The following is an 18,902-nucleotide window of genomic DNA, read 5'->3' as shown; positions in this document are numbered from 1 at the left end:
CCTGAGCTTACATCACTGGCCAGAACAACTGCCAACCCAAGGAGCTGGATGACTCCCCCTCTGCAAACAACCCCGTATTCTCCAGCTGACAAGTGCTGGTTGTTGTTCAGTAGACATGAGCAGTTATGATGGAAAAATGGCTCAGAGACAGATGATGCAGACTGTGTTACTGAGAGAACTAAGCAAGCCTTTGTCATTTGAAACAAGTCTTATTTGGATGTTTCACTGCAAGTGTTTTAAACCAGGGTTCAGCAGTAAGGTCACTGCATCTACCAACCTACTTGCAAAATTAACTTTTGAACTCCCAGCAAACCCATTCCAATGGCCCATGGTGAAGAAGGACACTGACCCTCATCTCTCTTGTGGCATCAACTTACACCTGTTCACTTCTTCATTTGCACCAGAGCAGTGATATGTAAAGGCCCCCTAAATGCTAAACATGTACACCAATGCTTTTAGAATGAAGCAATCACACAACTAGTGTTTTTGAGGGGGAATAAGGCAAGCTCCAAAACTTCTGACAGGCTTCACCCGTTGTCTCAATTTTATCTCACAGCAGGAGATGGACATACATCCACTCCTGCTGCTCACTGGCAGCTGGGGAGGTGGGGAAGAGTAGGGGAAAGTCAGCTCAGGAAACCAGATTCCATTTACACAGTTAAGAACACAGGCTGCTTAATCCCAATTTGACTGGACATGAGACAAATACAGGAAAAAGGATTAATGGCAAATGTATAGGAAAAAAAAAAAAAAAGCTAATGGAAGAAACTCCAGCCACAACTGAGAAACCAAGGTAAGGAACAGTCGAGGCGGCTTCACTGGGGGACAGGGGACGATGACGACAGCACTAAATATGTGAAAGGCAGCTGAGGAAAGAACTGGAGCAAAAACAATAAGGCAAGCATGAAATAAAAACAGTATTCAAAGAATGATTTAGAAATCGTCCTCAGGAGTAAGCTGGTATCTAGCAAGCAAGGGACTGACATTTTGTGGCTTTAACCTTATTCCCAGAAAAAGCCTCTTTCTGTAAAGTACATCTTTGGAACTGTGTGTTACAGTTCCCTCCAAGGCAGTGATCAATCTTGATAAAGGTCCACCAGTACAACCCAGGGGGTGATAATCCCCCCTGGAGAACAGGGGGGGCAGTCAGTCAATCACCAGAACGAAACCCCCCAGCATCAGCTTTCCTAGTTGTGTATTACCAGCTTCTTTGAAAGTAATTCAGTTATGTGTGGACTCCAGTCCCATTAACTCAGACGTGTTTTTTGTAAGTGACAGCCATGAAATGCTGCACCTCACTCACTATGTCCCACAGGGAAGAGCTTTCCAGTGCAGTGCATCCCATGTATTCCAGATCACTGCACTGGGTAGTCAGGCTCCCCAGTATTTCAGGGCTTCTCAAGCCACTGGGAGTTATTCTAGAAGAAATATTTCCAACCATTTCTTGCATCAAAATCTTGAAACTATTAAGCTCCTCCTAACACAAATTATGTTAAAAATATTGTAATAAATGAAACAATGGAGGTTATTTTTAAAAAAATCACATGCAACTGGTGACCAAGTGTTACAGGGGAGGCTGCATAAGGAAACAAAAATTGTGCCAAATGGAGAAAGCAAGTCAGAGAAAAATGACCCTTCAGAACTTCAGCTATAGAACAAGTCAGATGAGTTTTGGAAGGGTAAGAAGGGTGGAGCAGGGAGAATGCACAGAGAAATAATTCTAACAGACTTGGCTGCAAGCAGCAAGGGATGGGTGCATGGCACTTTAAAGATGGGACATGCCCAGCAGAGCCACTCTGCTTTAAGGTATTTGTAATTTACATTCTGTCATCTGGAAGCAAAGAAGAAAAGCTGGACATCAGGAAAACAAATCCAAGAAGGGAGTGTAACAGTAAATGCTGTGCAATACAACTATTGTTACACACTGTGCTGAAGGCAGACCAACCCAAAGCAACACATATCCAAGGACTTCTTGCCACATCTACAGAGCACGAGCTCTTTCTGGTCTGAAGCCAGGGATGCGCGCCAGGAGCAAAAACATCACAAGCAAAGAACTACCAAAGTCTTAAGTGTAAAGAAAGGAATAACTGAACAGATGACTCAGTTACTAAAACACAAGTCTGTAATAACGTGCGTATTGAATGCTGAAAGACGCATTTGCTTTTTTTGAACTCTCATTGTGCACTGAGTCACCACACCAACTCCTACTTCCATTGTTCCGATAGACTGTGTCGGAGCTGGGTGAGCCAAGAATGAGCCATGTGCCAGGCTGCCAAGCCAGCCATCAGGGCTCTCCTCCCATAGGCAAATCCACAAGGATTTAATTTTCAGAAGAAACCAGAGCAGGTCTGCCCTGCACTTGAGTCTGCCCAGGTCAGCCACCAGCCCCCACAATCAGGTTTCTGTATGCCAGTGGTCCCTTCTCCAGCCTGGCTCACAAGTTTTGTTCCTCTTGCTTTGTGCTACCTTGCAGTTCACACCTACCATGCTCTGAAGAACTTGTCTAACTCTGGGCCTAAATACCTCTTAGATCTAATATTCCACAACTACAACCACTGAACAATCAAATGTGCAAAAAACAAGCTGAGGGCAACTTAACTAAGTTACCTCTTATGAAGCCTAACCTACACCTACCATCCAGCCAGCTACACTTACAGGGGGACGAAAAAACTTGAGCTGAGAGAATTCCATTATTGAGGGATGGAAGGCACAGAAGGAGGGATGTTCAGACTTTACCAATGACTGCATAGTAAACTCCATGAAAGTTAAAAATAGGGTGAACAAAACCCCCAACCCTTCCAGGGCCTGTTGGTTCTTTGGACAAAATCACAATTCAATTTTCCCTTGTGGTTCTAACAGATCAAGGTACTAAAGCTTCAGAAGATCCCAAACACTTCAAAAAAAACTCTAAAGTTCACTCTGTACATATGCTTACAAGATTAAGGTAGAATAATACAGTAAATTTCCGAGTCAATAGGTGTTTCTGTATCACAATGTGGCTTTTCTCGAAAGCCTTTTCACTTCTGGCAGACCACAGATGCAAAATGAAGACTGGCTGATTATCTGTTGCTGGTGTATTTATAAACTTTCTTCATCCCCTAAGTGTTAGCCGTCATTCTGAGAGATTCCAGATTTACATTTTGCTGACTAAATTTAAACTCTCAGCTAAGAAAGACAGCAATGTAAACTCCACCAAGGAGAACTCTGATAATGTGCCCACCTCAGAGCACATTATTAGACATGGCTACACCTCTGTACTGCAAGAAAGCTAGCTTTGAACACAAAATGCTGTCATGAAGAAAAAGCTACTTACAAAGAAAAAAGTTACCTTTCAAAACAAAAACAAAAACAAACAAAAAAAAAAGAAAAAAAAAAAATCAACACTCGCCCCCTAAGATGAGAAAAATCCAGACATGAATCAATTCAATAGGCCAAACCTTTGCTGGCAACAGTAAATCTGGGAAATGAAAACTCAGAAGGGAATCAACACAAGACCGGGAACAACATCACTAACACAAGTGATGTGCAGAGACAAATGTTTCTGCCTCTAAGGCAGATTTAGGGCACGTGAAAACATAATGATGCCAGAATAGTTAAGTGACTTTTTTTGCCAATATCAACCCAACTTCAAGAGTTTGCCAATGTAGCTGTACCAGAGAGGTCTTTATAGTGCAAATTCACCTGCACATGAGGCCAAGTTCATTTCTGGAATAATTTCATTAATACTGTATGATGTAACATCACTGCAATTTGGCTCAAACATGCTGAAGAGTCTTTCAGCAAATAAGCTGCCTGAAGTCAACCCTGGTGCTAAAAGTAGGTTTAGTTACCCAAGAGGTAACACCCAACCATGCTCAGACGTGTTTCCCTGTGAGTCACTTCTATAGAGTACGTATTTACTCAAAACAAATACAATAGCTCAGGTGAAGGCCCTTTATATGTTAACAGCAACTTTTTTATTCCAGGATCAACACAGGCTCCTTTACAGAGGCACCATTCAGCAGTACAAACCAGGTCTGGTTTTATGGACAAGGTTCAAACACGTTCTCCCTGAACCTCTGTTCCCTCCATCAATATCTATCACTGCTGGTGTTTATCAGCAAAAAGGCCACTCAGCAGGAGAGGTTTGTAGATGAGAAGAGGCTGCTGAGCAAAGCTTGTTGTCCCCTGACTCACCACTGTACTAGTGGTGATGGGCTGGGACTCCTAAATCTGCCTCTCCCAACCCTCCCCTCCCTTCAGCCCCAGTTTCAGTGTCAGAGCCAGCAAAAGGGGAGAGAAAAGGGTCTGAGATACAGCAATTAAAGCTGATTTTGCTCCTCTGGAGCCAGAGCTGCAGACAAACACAATTCTCTAAGAACAACCAGTATCTCATGGTGCCATTTGTCCTGATGAGAGAAAGGTAGTTTCATAAATTACATCCTGTTTAAAAGCAGAGTATGGGAGGGCTCTGCATTTAGTGGCAGCAGCGAGGGCTGGTTAAGACCCTGGGAAACGTCAGCCACAGGATCCCATTGCATGACCAGGTTTCTGAGGATCAGAGAGGCCTTCCCTCCTCTGTGGCTGTCACCACAAGCTGTATTCAGACACGTTCCCTTGATTCTCCCCTGCTGAGAGCAAATGACATTGGAGATGTACTGTATCACTTCTGGGGGGAAAACAACAGGCAGGTTTGAAAGAACAGATGCACTTGCACTTACAGCAGGAAAAGTCATCACTATAAACCTACATCAGAAATGGACCTTAAAGAGAACAGGAGCCACAGTATGATCAGCTACTCCCTATACAGCTCAAAAAGGGTGTTCAACAAAGCAGAAAGACAGCAAAGGACAGCAACAGTTGTAGGAAATACAGAACTCCACAGCAGTTTCCCTTGCAGCAAAGAGCACTGCAGGCTACTGAAGGTACAAACGAGCAGCACTGCACTTGAAAGAATTTGACATTTATATAAATGCAATAGCCTGGTGTTAGCAGAACAGGCCACTGACAGAAGCCAGGGGAAGCTTTTTGCAGAGGTGTTGCTGCATAATCCATCTGTAACACAGGCAAGCAGACTACCTCTGCTCAGCCCTTACTGCTTAGCCTGGAATCAGGATGCTGCACATGCTGGGGCTGACTGGTTACAGCAAGGCTGCCTAAGTGCAAATGGTATTGCTTCATTTCTGGGCAATGGAGCATTAACGGCTCTGGAAAAATTGCTGAATTATAAATATCCTACGTGCCTCCCTCATATTCTCTGACATGCAGGCACAGCCTAAGCGAGGATGGGAAGAACAGAAACTAACAGAAGAAACAGGCACGATGGAAACACAGCTAAACTGGAAACCCTTTCCTCAACCTACAAAGATGCAAACAAAAACCCACTGAACACCATGATGCCCCACCCAACCTCACCTTTGCTGTCTCAAGCATGGATAAAGCCTCAAAGTCTGATACAAGGCCATGTAAAAAAAAAAAAAAAAAGGAAATTCTCTATGCCAGGGTTTTTTCCAGACAAATGTTTCCTTCCTCCTCTCCTGGCCATTTGCATTTTTATTTTGATGAACAGTATTATCCCTTAAAGACTGGAAACAAAAGTGACTGGACAGAGAACAAGACAGCTGGAAAACATTGTCAGGGTTCACTCTGGCCCTTCCATTTTGTACTCCTCACACTCCCAACTTGCAGTTCAGGAGAAATGGAAACTCCATTGGCAGGCAGGAGCACAGGTAGGCATGCACTGACCAGTCCCTCATGTGGCAGCTGGTTGAAGGAATCTCTGTTGACCATTAACCCAAAAAGCCATTAGCGAAACATCCTGTCACAGTAATTTCATACAAAGTTTTATTCTGGATGCAAAATGGAGGTATGTTACTACCCCAAACTGAAACCCTGAGGCTACATCCATTTCACAGGATTTTCTATTACAGGTTCCTTGAGCTGCTTGTCTGTTGCACAGCCAGACTGGAGCATAGTGCCTGGTAATTTTTGACAGGCACTAAAGAAACCTCACATTTTCTTTCCTACATTTGGTACGCTGAATGGCAAGAGATGGGATTTGCCTCACTGAGGGAAATATGCAGTTCTAGAAAGCTCCAAAACAAAGTTTTCTAGCTTTAGTTGCTTATTTCAGAGAGCACATTACAGGGTAGTTACCAACCACAGGACCTTTTTAGGTCTCTAAAACTGCATTGCTAATTAGTGCTGCAGCTTTCTAGCCCTTCCGGGACAGTAAATCTACTCACACTCTTCCTTCCTCCCATGTAAGCACTCACAGTGCTTTCAGGCTGAACACAGTTCATTTCTTATTTAAAGTACAGCATACAGCAGTGAAAGTATTTTTAGCTTCATCCCATCTCCTACTACAATATGGGACCTCCCTCAAGGCCTCCCCTCACCAATGTGGTGGGATAAGCCCAGCCAAAGGAAAGGCATAATCCTGCTCTCTTGCCAGCTCAGCTACTCGCTATCCACAGGGAGTGGGGCTGCTATAGACTGTATATGCTACTGCTTATGTAGAACATCCTGTCTCTTCCACACCTGCCTCCTCCCAATCGTTTAGTTTCCATGTGCTTCCTCTTCATTGTCTTCCTCATCCCCAAAACTCTACCCCAGTTCCTTGGCCTTATCCCCTGAGCTACAGGGGTGACCCTTGAGAAGCACGTGACAATGACATCCATGACAATCAGCAATTCTGAATCGCGCACAACAATTCCCTTTCTTGCTCATCAGATTAAAAATACACCAAACAAGAAGGCTGTTCATGCAGTGAACACAGGCACAACTGTTTGTCTAGTGGGAAGTGCCTTTCAAACCCAGGCACTAAAATGAGATGCCGAGTCCCACTGTATGGTACCAGAGGGATCATGATGCCAAGTCCGGAGTTACAACAGCGACGTGCATCGTGTCTCCCAGCAAGTGCACTTGGCACAACATGAATAAACTGCAAGAGAGAAAAAAATAAAGTCTCTCACCCTGCAGGGCAAGCAGCTGGTAGTGGGGTGGGCTGTCACATCCCGAGATAACACCTGAAATGATCACCTTTACAGCACGGATTACTGACACGAGTTCACAGGATGCTAAAGAAACATGCAGATCCAAATGTTGGTCCAGGGAACTTCTAAAGGCTTCTGGTTATCATACAATAACCCACAGCTATGAAATAATTCCTGACCCATTTCAGAGCAGGCTGCAAAAGCACAGTGCAGAGCTGGCAGCCCACAGAGGATGCAGAACATATCCTGTTTGAAGAAGAGAGGTCACACACAGAGCCACATCCGCTTGTCCTCGCACGGATGAGGCCTCACAGAGCCACACACAGGTGGGTGCTGCAGAGTTCACCATCCCACACTGCCAGACCTCAAGTGAGAGAGGTTTCTGATCTGAGTAAGACACTGGGCTCTTTCCTGAAACACTACTAGAGGTAGTTTCCTGCAATAAAATAATAATAAGAAATAAATCTGTACCTGCCTCATTTGTCTAGAAACTGGTATCAGAACAACTTGCCACTGGCAACTTATGGCCTATTAAAATACCAACTGCTGTGCAGAAAGACCACAGGCTGCCTAAGGCATACATGAATTCCTCAGAAATTCAGCTACAAAGTTAGAGTCAACACTAATGGCAGCTCAAGAGCACAAACAATAAAGAGACTGGAAGCCCTTTAGGTTTTTCCCTGTATTTCAGTAATAAATACATGTCTTAAAGGAGCAGGGCCACTCTCACCTACCTTCCCTGATTCTCAGCCAGAGCTGATGGTTATTGTCACCCTGCAAATTAAGTGGGCCACAGAGCCCTGGCTTCCCAGTAAAACATTAATTTTCAATGAGTAATTTTTTTGAGCCAAAGGCTGCTACAGTCACACAGATAAGGCTGTTGCTAAGAGTCAGCTGTCAAAGCAATGCCAGCTCAGAATCAGCGATGAGGGGGAAGTTTGAAAGCCGCCTGTATCTGAACGTATTTACTGATGCTGTACACAGAGTGTATTGGTTACAGTGCTTTACACTGCAGCTTCTGGTCAGCACAGCAGCCTCTGCCTGAGCCACAGCAGGCAGGACAGAGCCAGGGCATGAACAGAGACTGTTCTTTACTCGACAGGATACAGCCTCCGTGGCTGGAAGGTTTTAATGTAATTTTGCCTGCCTTGTGACAGGCTTCAGTGTGGTGACCGGTGACAGGAAGAGGCAAATATGGCACAAAGTAAATCAACCCTCTCCAAAGCATCTGACAGACCCTGCAGGTGTAGCAGCCAGAGCCCAGAAAAGGTGAGAGAAGTGCTTTGCAAACTCAAAGCACAACTTAAGATGGTTTGTGCTGGGGACCTTGCGGTGCTTTATCACTTCTGCAATTTTTGCAACACTCTCAACTTGCAAGAGGTTAAACCTCATCCACTGCTTCTGCTCTCACAACTTGCACCTACATTTAGCTGCACTCCTGGAATGAACCCCCTTTTTCTCATCTTTGCTGTCTAGTCTCTCTGCATTTGTTTCAGAATGCAAGGCATAGCAAGTACTATGCTTTAATATTATCCTGAAATAGGTCATGTTTTATTGCAATCACTTCTAGAGACTGTATTCAAATCACTTCTCTGTTAACACCCCCAGCCTATTCCTGAGGCTCTGCCAGGAAGGAAGGATGCTATGTGAAGCTGCTCTGGAACATGAAAACTGAGTCTATTGATCTGTTTAATAGGAATATTTGTACATGTAGGGAAGGTTTGCATTTCCAGATACATTTGCAACAAAAGTACTTTTAAAATACGTTAACGCACCACATGCTCTAGCAGAGGATAGAGCCAAGCACATACTGTCCTAAAATATGGAACTGGGAGAATGGTTTGAAGTCATAATCAAGTTCCTTGCTCTACTAAGCCATGACAATTCCACTGGAATCAAAAGGCAGCACTCAGCAAGTGATCACTTTTTCACTACAGCCAGTTTTCTTCCCTCTTGGGGACTCTGGAAGAGACTATTTAGTTACTTAACCTTTGTTTTAAGGCAGACAGTAGTCAAGATTCAGATGTCAGCCAGGCTGAATCAGTCCTTTAGTCTCTAATTAAACAAACAGTTAATGATTTTCCGGTCTGAAAAAGCTAAAAGTAGTCAGCTTAATTACCTGAAAGATCCTGTAATGTCAGGCACAATGACTATTTATGTAAAGACAGTGAAGCAGTTGATTTCTAACTCCCACCAACAAGAGCTGCATTCTGGAGGTGGCACCACTTGCACCTTCCTTCACAAAAAATTTTAATCACCAGCCCTGTGTTAGCAGGGCAATGCTTCTCTCCTTTATTTATGTGCTACAGAAGTAAGTTCTGTTTATCACTAAGGCATTATGATGATTTTTATCCCAAAGCTGCCAAAAGCAAGCAGCTTCAGGTCATTTGTGCCTACAGGATGACAAGAGCCACACTTACACAAAAACTGACCTCAATCCACAGGGAGCTGTCAGTGTGAGACACCTTCCCAAATATCAGTGTTTCTTTGCTTTTCTGGATGGAGCTTTACACCCCCCAAAAAACAGATAAAGTATGCAGTGCAGGAAGTGGCCTTTCCTCCTAACTCAATCAAAAATTGCAAGGGTAAGAACATTGTGAGTTCAGGCTGCAGCACTGACATACTTGGAGGTCAGACCACCCCAACAGGGTCAGGTCTTCTCAGATCCAGCCCACATGCAAACAGGGCAGGGCTGCAGGAGACAAGCTAAATTCATTGTTTCAAACTGCTGCAAGGAGTGCCAGGATCAGAAAACCAAGCTGAAATGGTGCAGATGCTTGGAAGAACACGGTCTCAAAGGAAATACAGTCTGAGGTGCCTTCACAAGACACTGAAGAAGGTGGGAAATACCCTCAAAGTTGCTCAATTAATGCAAAACAGTCTAGAGTCAGACAGGGGCTTTCAGAGTACAACCCCTTCCTTCAAATCCAGAAATACCAGAGTGAAACTATTGGCAAGCTAACAGAACAATGTAGGATGAGGTGTCAGGAGTCTGTGGATAACACCTGGCTTTCCACTTCCTTCACATTGTAAGCCAGCAATGCTCGCTGCCAACACAGAGCCAGAAATCACTCAGCACCGAGGCAAAGTGCACCTGGCTGTCACTCAACATGAACTGTAAGCAGAGAGGGAGAATTTAATTGAGTCTTCCTCTTCTGGGATACCCAAAGATGTACATGAACTTACTAGATCAGCCTGTAGCTTTAGGCACTCATTTGGACATCCAGGCTACTTCCTGCGCTGATCCATGGATGGGATACTTCCCGATGAATTAACTGTCTCATCTCTCTAGGAACAAAGCTGCACAACCCCCCAGAAAGCTTCAAACTGGTACAAAATGCAGCCACCCACCTGCTCCACAAAAACGGTTGCCATGAATACATCCCTACTTCTCAGAGTCTGCTATTTTTAACATACTTGGGAGGCAAGTGAATTCACTGGTGGTTGTGCTATTTAAGAATCTGGATTGATAATATTCAAGGAGTATATTGGTACTTTTCTGTGGGGAAATACAGCACCTGCCTGGTCTACACCTGGCTGAGATGCCTTTTCAGATGCCCAGCTTCTGTAATCCAACTGCAAGGTGATAAACCCACAGACACAATAGATGCTTTTAACACAGAGCACTGTAAAGTGAAACCTGTGTTTTATTACTCAGAAGCCCCAGAACGGTCTAAGGAAACTTTAGAAAGGGAGAGGAAAGGACAAGCAAAAATATATTTACAGCTGAAACTTTAGCCATTAAAATACCTATAGTTTAATGTAAGACCTGAGCACAGGGAAAGTGGAAGTAGAGTACCTGCCTGCAAAAAAATAATTATTAAAAAAAAAACCCAAACAAACCAGAAAACCCAGGAGAGGCAGATCCCCAAAGCTGACTGTGCTGACAGAACCCGAACCTTTTCCAGACATCCTTGAATTCCTAAGACCATTTATTCCTAATACATTTCAGACAGGTTCGCCTCCAGCCAGAGGTGTGAGCAGTCTGGGAAGGGAGTCCCAGCCAGTGTGTGTCCCACCAGACCCAGAGCACCAGGCTGTGGCAGCTCTGTCTGTGCAATCCAGGCTGAGCTGGACTTAGGACCAGGACAGGCTGACAGGAGTCAGCAGTACAGGCTGCTGCTTCTGCCTTGCCCACAGCTCAAATGATCCCAGTGCCACCTGACAGCTCATAATTAGATTTATCATATTCCCACCTCCTGCCACGGACATGCATGAGGTGTCAAGTATGCTTATTGTAAATAACCTGAACATTTTGTCTCTGGAGGTTCCTGTGTAACACTCCTCTTTCCACACTACGGCTACAAAAACTGATTTAATGTTTCCTGTGAAGAGTTCCTATACCTACTTCTAACCTCATTTTACAGACTCCAGGTGACATGGGACACATTATTCAGATCAGTTCTCTGAAAACTCATGGTCATTTCAGCTCCATCACAGACACAGACCTCCAAATGGCCCAGATCACAGAAGCCCAAATCGATTGCAGAGCAAACACCAGATTTTGTACAGAAGCAGTTCACAAGGATTACCTGCTGGACACTACAACCTCAAACCAAATCAATTTTGGAACTGGTTGATTTCAGAGAAACAATCACAGCCTAAATACCTTACAGATTTCTAACACAACACATATACAGTATCTCCTTTCCTTTAATCTTGCCCAGTGAGTATCAAAAAGGTGATAGAAATGAAGAGAGGAGCACAAGGCAAAGCCACATGGTAACTCTTCTGGAAATTCATCCCTCCTGAAGTTTCTCTAACTGCAACGGGGGAAAATATTTGGAAAAGGTCAAATGACTCAATACCACTGAGACCCATAACTTTTCAAGCAGGACCAGTTTTCCATGTGCTTTCAGTCAGAGCACAGACAGGTTGGGGGAAAGGCGGAAAACCCCCCGGCCCACTCTGCCTTTGCTTGTTTGGAGAGCTGTGTGTGTGTTTGGTTTTGAATTACAGTTGATTTTGCTGCTGGAACACATCTGCAACGCTGAGCGAACTGCTGAACCCCAGCCAGCTCAGAAAACAACCCACACGGCTGGCAGCACCAGCAAATCCCAGGGAAGGCTCCTAGAAGCCTCTTTCAGGGACAACAAGGAGAGGGAGATGGGCATTTCTCTGCACAGGCTTTTCCTGAGACACCCTCCAGTGCCACTTATTCTACTCTGACTCCAGGAAGTGGAAGGGTTAATTTCTTTCCAAGTTCACATACTGTTTGAATTCCTTAGATAAACTGCTTCCACCAAACCCAAGGATGTAGCCTCAGGGGAGAACACTGTGAGGAAAAGCTCTTTTGACAGATTTTCTTCAAAAGAGAAATTAATTCAAAGTCCATTTCTGGAGTTGTTCCATACCCTCGGCCTCTGCTGACTTCAGATGATGTTGCATCGTGCCTCTGAACAAAAAACCCCAAACTCTGAGCACTGCCCTACCACTTCTGTTTGCAAGACAGAAATGTTTTATCCTTGCCCAATAAAATCTTCTCTCCTGAAATGAGAAAGCTCAGTACATAGCACCACAAAGAGGAAAACCAGACCCAACCAGGCTTTAGCCCTAGGGATAAAGCAGTTAACAGCTAGCACAAACTAATCCTGTACCTTTAAAACCGAGCAGTCACTCAGGAAAGCAAAAAAACAAGTTTTGTAAGCCACTGAAGGCTTCCTTCATATTTTGAAGCAGAAAGCAAGTCTGGGCTGTTATGGAATTTGTGTTTGCATACTGTTCGTGATAATCTGTGTGCATAGCTGGAAACAAAGCAAGTTTTTATTAGCAATTAGTAACAAGAGTGGAGACAGACCTGCCTGAAGGAGTCAGAGAAATGCCAATACAGGATGGCAGAACCTTTGAGATATGTAGCAGAAGGATCCCAACATGACACAGAAAACACTGCTGCTCTGAAGTGGGAAATGCAACGGCATCAGTTCAAGGAGATAAACTGGGTCTTTAACACTGACAACTTTGACTCCAGGCAGCACTTTTCCCTTGCACAGCAATTTGCAATGCAAAACAAACTACTTCCACCCTTACCAAGAAGAGAAATTCAGTATCAAAGGGGGAGAGCAAAGCTGGGAAGGGTTGATTTGCTTGGACATAGTTTTCTACAGAGTTGAGTTTCAAGTAAGGCATGAAGGCAATACAGAACAGGGTTTGAAAGAGTGTGTGAGAACTCGGGCAAGGAGGAGGGGGAAAGAGAAGAGAGGATTTAATCCCCTTTAAGGGGAGTGACCTCCTGCTCCCTCCCCTCATCTCTGAAAAATTCAATCCAGCTCAAATCAGCCAACACCACCCAGGTTCAGAGCTCTCCAGCTATGTATTTCCCCTGCTCCAGAGAATGATATGGTATGTGGGGCCCTACAACAGAACTATTAAAATCCCATCAAGGGGTAAGCAAGTGGTGGCCATATGCTAAAGCACTCAAGGGAAGAATAACCAGGGAAAGAAGCACAGCCAAGCAGCAAGTCTGCAGGCAGGGTCTTACCTGGTAGATAAACTAGCAAAGTCTCCTCCATCTAGCAGCCTGATTTTGCAGAACAGAACCCCATTGACAAAGGGGACGGCAGTCAGCTCTTCTAGAGTGAAACTTGTCTGAAACTTGAATTTCTTCTTCTTCATCAGGAAAGCCATGGGCAAATTCAGCGTGGACAGCTTGGGAATTCCAAACAAGATCAGGGAGAAGTGGCTCACAGCACAAACAGACGAGCAGAGGAAGGGCAGTCGTTCCGGGAGCACAGTCAGGGAGTAAATTCCAGTTCAGTTACAACGACGGCCCAGCTTCAAACGCACGATTCTCTTCTCTTTGGTGGTCGGATCTGGCTGTGGGATCATCGCCACGGCAGGCTCCAGGTGAGCAGGAAGAGGTCAGATTAAATCTCTGCAACATCTCCAAGGGAAAAGGAAGGGAGAGAAGTTGGGTCTCAGCTCCAGACCAGCAGGAGCTGTCCCACTCAGAGGCTGCAGTGCTTTGTCTTCAGCACAACCTCTCCCGAAAGCATATCTTGTGAGAAGTCATCTCGAGTCCCCAGAGAGGCCTTAAATCTGTGGGCAGCACATTCAGAGAGCTTCCAGTCTCTATCTCTTGTGCAACTCTTTGATACAGTTCTTTGGGTCAGCCTTTGGGAGGGAAATGAGTAAATTAGTTCCAGCCAGTCTTGGACTCCTCCTCCTACTCTAAAACCTGTTTGGATGGGTAATATTCAGTCCAGACTCATTCCAGTCTGAAGAGGTATGGCCCCAATTAGCCCAGCCCAAACATCCTCTTTCCCCTTTTTGCCTAGGGCAAGCTTCACTGTTGTCATCCCCCGTGTAATTTCTGTCTTGTAAAGCAGCTAATAAAAATTTGCTCTATTTTCAGTCATCATATTTAGAAGCAGTTTACAGCGCAAGATCATTCTAACGTGTAGTCTAACAAGAGGAAGGAAAAGCCGTCTCCAGCAACGAAAAATACTTTTCTTTCCTGCATTTCCAGCCAGCCCTAAGTGTTAGCACCTGTATCTTATAAATGGAGAAAGCAGCAGAGAGGGGAAAAAGACAAGCAGTCTGCTCTAGATTACACAGCATAACAACCAAATCAGGTCATCCGGCTGTCCAATCGCCAGCCCCACTGGGAATGCTGCCTTCCCCCGGCACCGGCTCTGCACAGAGCAGTGCCCTGCACAGTTCACATTTGGGGCTGCAGACGGAGATTTTGTTACACATTCACACAACACCTAAACCAGGGGAGGCAGGAGCTGATTTAACATCTCAAAGGGACAAGGTTACGAACAGCGGGCAGTAAACAATCCTCACTGACTCCAAGAGCTGCCTGCGTGGGTGGGTGGGTGATTAAAGCCCCTCTCCCGCCCGGGGGCTGTGGGAGAACCCAGCTGGCTCTGCCGGGGCCCGGGCACCTCCACGGAGGTTCCGCTGTCCCGCAGACACCTCGGAGCGGAGCTGGGGGGAGACGGGGCAATGCTCCACACCACCAGCCACGAGCAGTACCTGCTCCTGCGGGTCAATGCCCCGCACCACCAGCAGTACCTGCCCCGAGCCCAGCTGCTGCCAGGTCTCAGCCTTGGATGCTATGAGGTCACAGTCTGGTACTCCGGGGTCATGCACTGAATGGTATTCAGGAGCCAGCTCCCTGTCCAAGCCGTGCACTGAGCTGTGCCCAGGTCCTAGCCCACCTCCTGGCCCTCTGAACCTCCCACTGCCCCGCAGCCCAGCCCCAGGGGCCAAGCAGCGAGCGCAGCCCCGTCCCCACAGCCCGTGCATCGAGCTGCAGCCCGGGCTCAGCACCCTCCCAGCCCGTGCACCGGGCTGCAGCCCGATCTTACCCCTCTCCCGGCCCCCCATCACCAGCTGCCTTACGGAAGGTCTCAGCCCGCTTCCCAGCGCACTCCACTGACCTGCAGCGCGGTCCCGGCCCGGTGCCTGCCCGGCCCTGCCCGCTCCTCCAGCCCGCTCCTCGCACGGCGGCCGCCGCTCCCCGACACGGCCGCCTCTGCCCGCGCTACGCCAACTGCGGCCGCTACGCCGATAGCGCAGGCGGTGCGCGGGCAGCGCGCGGGGACAGAGGCGCCGCCGCGCTTCGGGAATACCGACAACACGTAACCCCCGCCCTCCCCCCGGAGACGGGAGAAGGCGAGCGGCGCCGCCCGATTGGACAGCAGCAATGAGGCGGGATGAGCGCTGCCAGGCAGTGATTGGTTTCTCCGGCACGGGGCGGGGGAGAGAGCCCGAGGATTGGAGGGGAGGGCTGTCGGTTTGGAAAAGCCCCGCCCTCTGCCTGAGGGGGTGGGCGGGAAGCGGGGTCTGGGTGTCCCCTCAGCAGGAATTGGATTGTTGGGTTTCCCGCCCCTCAGGATGTCTTGGAGCCCGCCTGCCGACTGAGCAGCCTCCAGCTGGCACGGGAGCTGAGGGGATGGCAGGGGCCTCTGGTTGGGTTGTCCCTGCCTGAGCCGAGGTGATGGTAGAGTCATCTCTGACATGAGACATACGGGGCTCCTGGGGAGTGGGTCCAGCGGAGGGTAACGAGGATGACCGGGGAATTGGAGCATCTCTGCTATGAGGAAAGGCTGAGGAAGATGGGCCTGTTTAGCCTCGAAAAGAAATAACTGAGAGGGGTCCTCATTGATGTGTATAAATACCTAAAGTGGAATGCTAAGAGGATGAAGCCATGCTCAGCTCAGTGGTGCCAACCACAAGGACAACAGGCAATGGGCAGAAAGTGTTGCCCAGGAAGTTTTACCTGAACATAAGGAAGAACTTCTTTCCTGTGCAGTGATTGCTCACTGGCCCAGAGAGGTGGTGGAGTCTCCTTCACGGAGGATATTCCAGAACTGTCTGGACACAATCCTGTGCCATGTGCTCTGGGATGACCCTGCTTGAGCAGGAAGACAGGACCAGATGACTGACCCATTGTGGACCCTTCCAACCTGACCCATTCTGTGATTTGGTGGCAGACTGTCATCTCTGCATTCTCCTGACAGCCAGGAACCCTTCCCCTGGCTTATCCCAGTGCCCAAGCAGCTCCTGGTGACTTCCCTCTCCTCAGTGTGTCCCATAGGCTGCAAGCACACAGTTCCTCAAGCCACTCAGTGGTGTGGCCATCCTGTCCCCTCAGGACACCACAGAGTGGCTGTGCCTCAGGCCAGCAGTGCCTGGGCTGGCTGGGAGCAGGAGAGAGGCCCTGGTGCCACAGAGCCCTGGGGAGCCGCACAAGGCAGGGCCCAGAGCTGGAATCTCACCCTCCACATGTGAGATGTGGCAACCCAGTTGGGCACATCCCTTCATCAAACTGGCTCCCTGTCATTATGTGCTGCTGCTGTGTCCAGCGCTGCAGCTGGGAGCCCTGGTTAGGCTGGATTCCATCGTTTAAGGGCAAGCGGAACAAAATGTCTCTCTTTGTCCTGAAGGAGGCTGCAATCATCAACGTGATTTGCCTAGATTTTAAATTTAGGCGTTTGCCCAAGAGCCTCTGTGGCTGAGAAGTTGAGGCTCATATGGGAGGAACTGTTCCCAAGGCTGATATGCAAAGCTTGGATGAAAGCCTGGGAATCCTTGCTCTCTGCCAGGCTTTGATGCCCAGGCTCCTTGCCTGTAATCTGCCATCTATGCAGACAATATCAGAGCTAGCAAATAATTCCACCACAATGTGAGCCTTGAAAAAAAAAAAAAAAGAGTCTGCTAGGAAAAATACACAGAAATGTCCTTGGATAAAAGTGAAAAATTGGATCAAGCCAAATGCATTGTTATGAATTTTGCTTACTAGGTTAAGCTTAAACAGTCTTTGGACTGGCAAAACATTTTGTATTGGTACAGTGAAACCATCGCGGGTCATACCAGGAGTTACCAGGAAACAGCAGGGTTTACAGGTTGCTGCTACAGGCAAGGCTTGAATCCTTCCATCAGTTCCTATCTGGTGTTTACAAGAGGCATTGCTGGAGATGGGCTAGTATTTTTTGATTTCTGTTTCCAGCTTATTGGGAAAGAGCTGAGCCTGCTAAATATTTACCAAGCTATGGTGCTGAAATACCAGAGGCATCTGAAGAATCCAGCCCAGTTCTCACACCTCTCATGGCCCAGCACACGGCTGACAGGCATGTGGATGCTCTGCTTCCATCCCTAGGCAAAGGACAAACAATCCCTGTGTGTGGTGTGGGAGGAGACTGTGTTATCTGCTATGATTCACTCTGGTAAATAACCTTCTCGAGGACTTCTCTTGTTTATAGCAACAGCCTCAAATGCTAAAGTTTACAGAGACTTTAATCCTTGCTGTTCTCACGCATATTTACTTTGCAGTTTTATCAGAAGCATCTCTTGAAAACCTCAGTGTTTTTATAATTAATTGAATAATGTGACTGATGTTAAAAATAAATGGATTTGGAAAAATGCCCAGCGAGCCGCTGAGCAGTGTGTAGTATAGCAGCTGTAGCTGCGTTCTCAGGGATATGTGTATTTTCCTAACAAACGCAGTCTCATGACCGAGAGATTAAATCTTTATTAGTTCAAAATTCACCCTGTTGATTTTGCTGTGTTTATGCTGCATAATTGTTTCTGGAGGAGAAATCACATGTTTTAAAGGGACAGTGCTCGTGTTTACAGAGGGGATGGGTTGGTCTGAGCCTCCCACAGAGGGAATGTGGCTGTAGGGTATCTTCATCCATCCACCATCCCTGTGGCTTTATATTATTTTCCGCTCCAGGTGCAATCCATTGGCCATGGGGCCATGTGTGTGTGACCAAGGTGCTTTTATACACATGGATTCTGCTCATCCCAGACTCACATCCTATGGATTTCTCCTCCATGGCTGTGCCCACCTCACCTCTGCTCCATGACCCTCAGCCACATCCCTGCCCTGTGCTCTTCCTGACCTAAGCCTTTCCTGAGGCCGCTCCCCAGTGCCGTCACCACTTCCTCAACTTTTGCTGGCTCAGGGCATTGTCTTATCAGTCTGGGATATTTTTATCAGTCTGTGCTCTGCAATTAAGTCTGGGCCTCACCTCTGTTCTCCTGGAGAGGTGTGCCCAGCTGGCCAGGGCTGGGACCGCTGTGCTCTGTGAGTGAGTAGCAACAGAGATGCCTTGTCTTGCCCTCTCTCTGCTTTGAGGACAGAGATAAAGCAGCAGTGGAGAAACAAGGCGAGATAAATGCAGGAGGGACAAAACTCAGTGAGGTGAACTGAGGTAGATCCTGTAATACATTTGGTGAGCCTTCAAATCCTATCTCTTATCCCAGGGGAATCCCAGATGCACAAGCCCTGCAAACTACATCATCAGCATCTTCCTCTGGAAAGCATCATCACGCTAATTCATTTGTCCTGGCAAACAAATGATTAAAGTTCTAAAACTAAATTACACAGTAATGGTTCTCCTCTGTAACACCTATCACCTCTGCTGTAATGGCCTTAATGAGCTTTGAGCCTCATCATCTGAGAAAATGAGATTATCA

At 46.8% G+C, this 18,902-nt stretch overlaps 1 protein-coding gene across 2 annotated transcripts in view; it reads right to left on the bottom strand.

Annotated features, from left to right (window-relative positions):
• Positions 1 to 15,452, bottom strand: part of EEIG1 (estrogen-induced osteoclastogenesis regulator 1) — a 37,450-nt gene extending 21,998 nt beyond the window's left edge. The window contains exons 1-2 of one of the 2 annotated variants that reach the window (XM_083876109.1): positions 15,359 to 15,452; positions 13,453 to 14,084 (exon numbers count right to left, since the gene is read on the bottom strand). In XM_083876109.1, the coding sequence (XP_083732235.1) occupies positions 13,453 to 13,598 (146 nt within the window). In that variant the 5' untranslated portion in view covers positions 13,599 to 14,084; positions 15,359 to 15,452. Of the gene's footprint in view, positions 1 to 13,452; positions 14,149 to 15,358 lie in introns of both variants that reach the window. The other variant, XM_083876110.1, reaches the window with a different exon arrangement.
• Positions 15,453 to 18,902: the final 3,450 nt, after the last annotated feature.

This window comes from Zosterops lateralis, assembly GCF_965231275.1.
Source record: "Zosterops lateralis genome assembly, chromosome: 20".
NCBI lineage: Eukaryota > Metazoa > Chordata > Aves > Passeriformes > Zosteropidae > Zosterops > Zosterops lateralis.
Note: the sequence above shows the minus strand (reverse complement) of the source record. Positions and strands in the feature narration are given on the sequence as shown.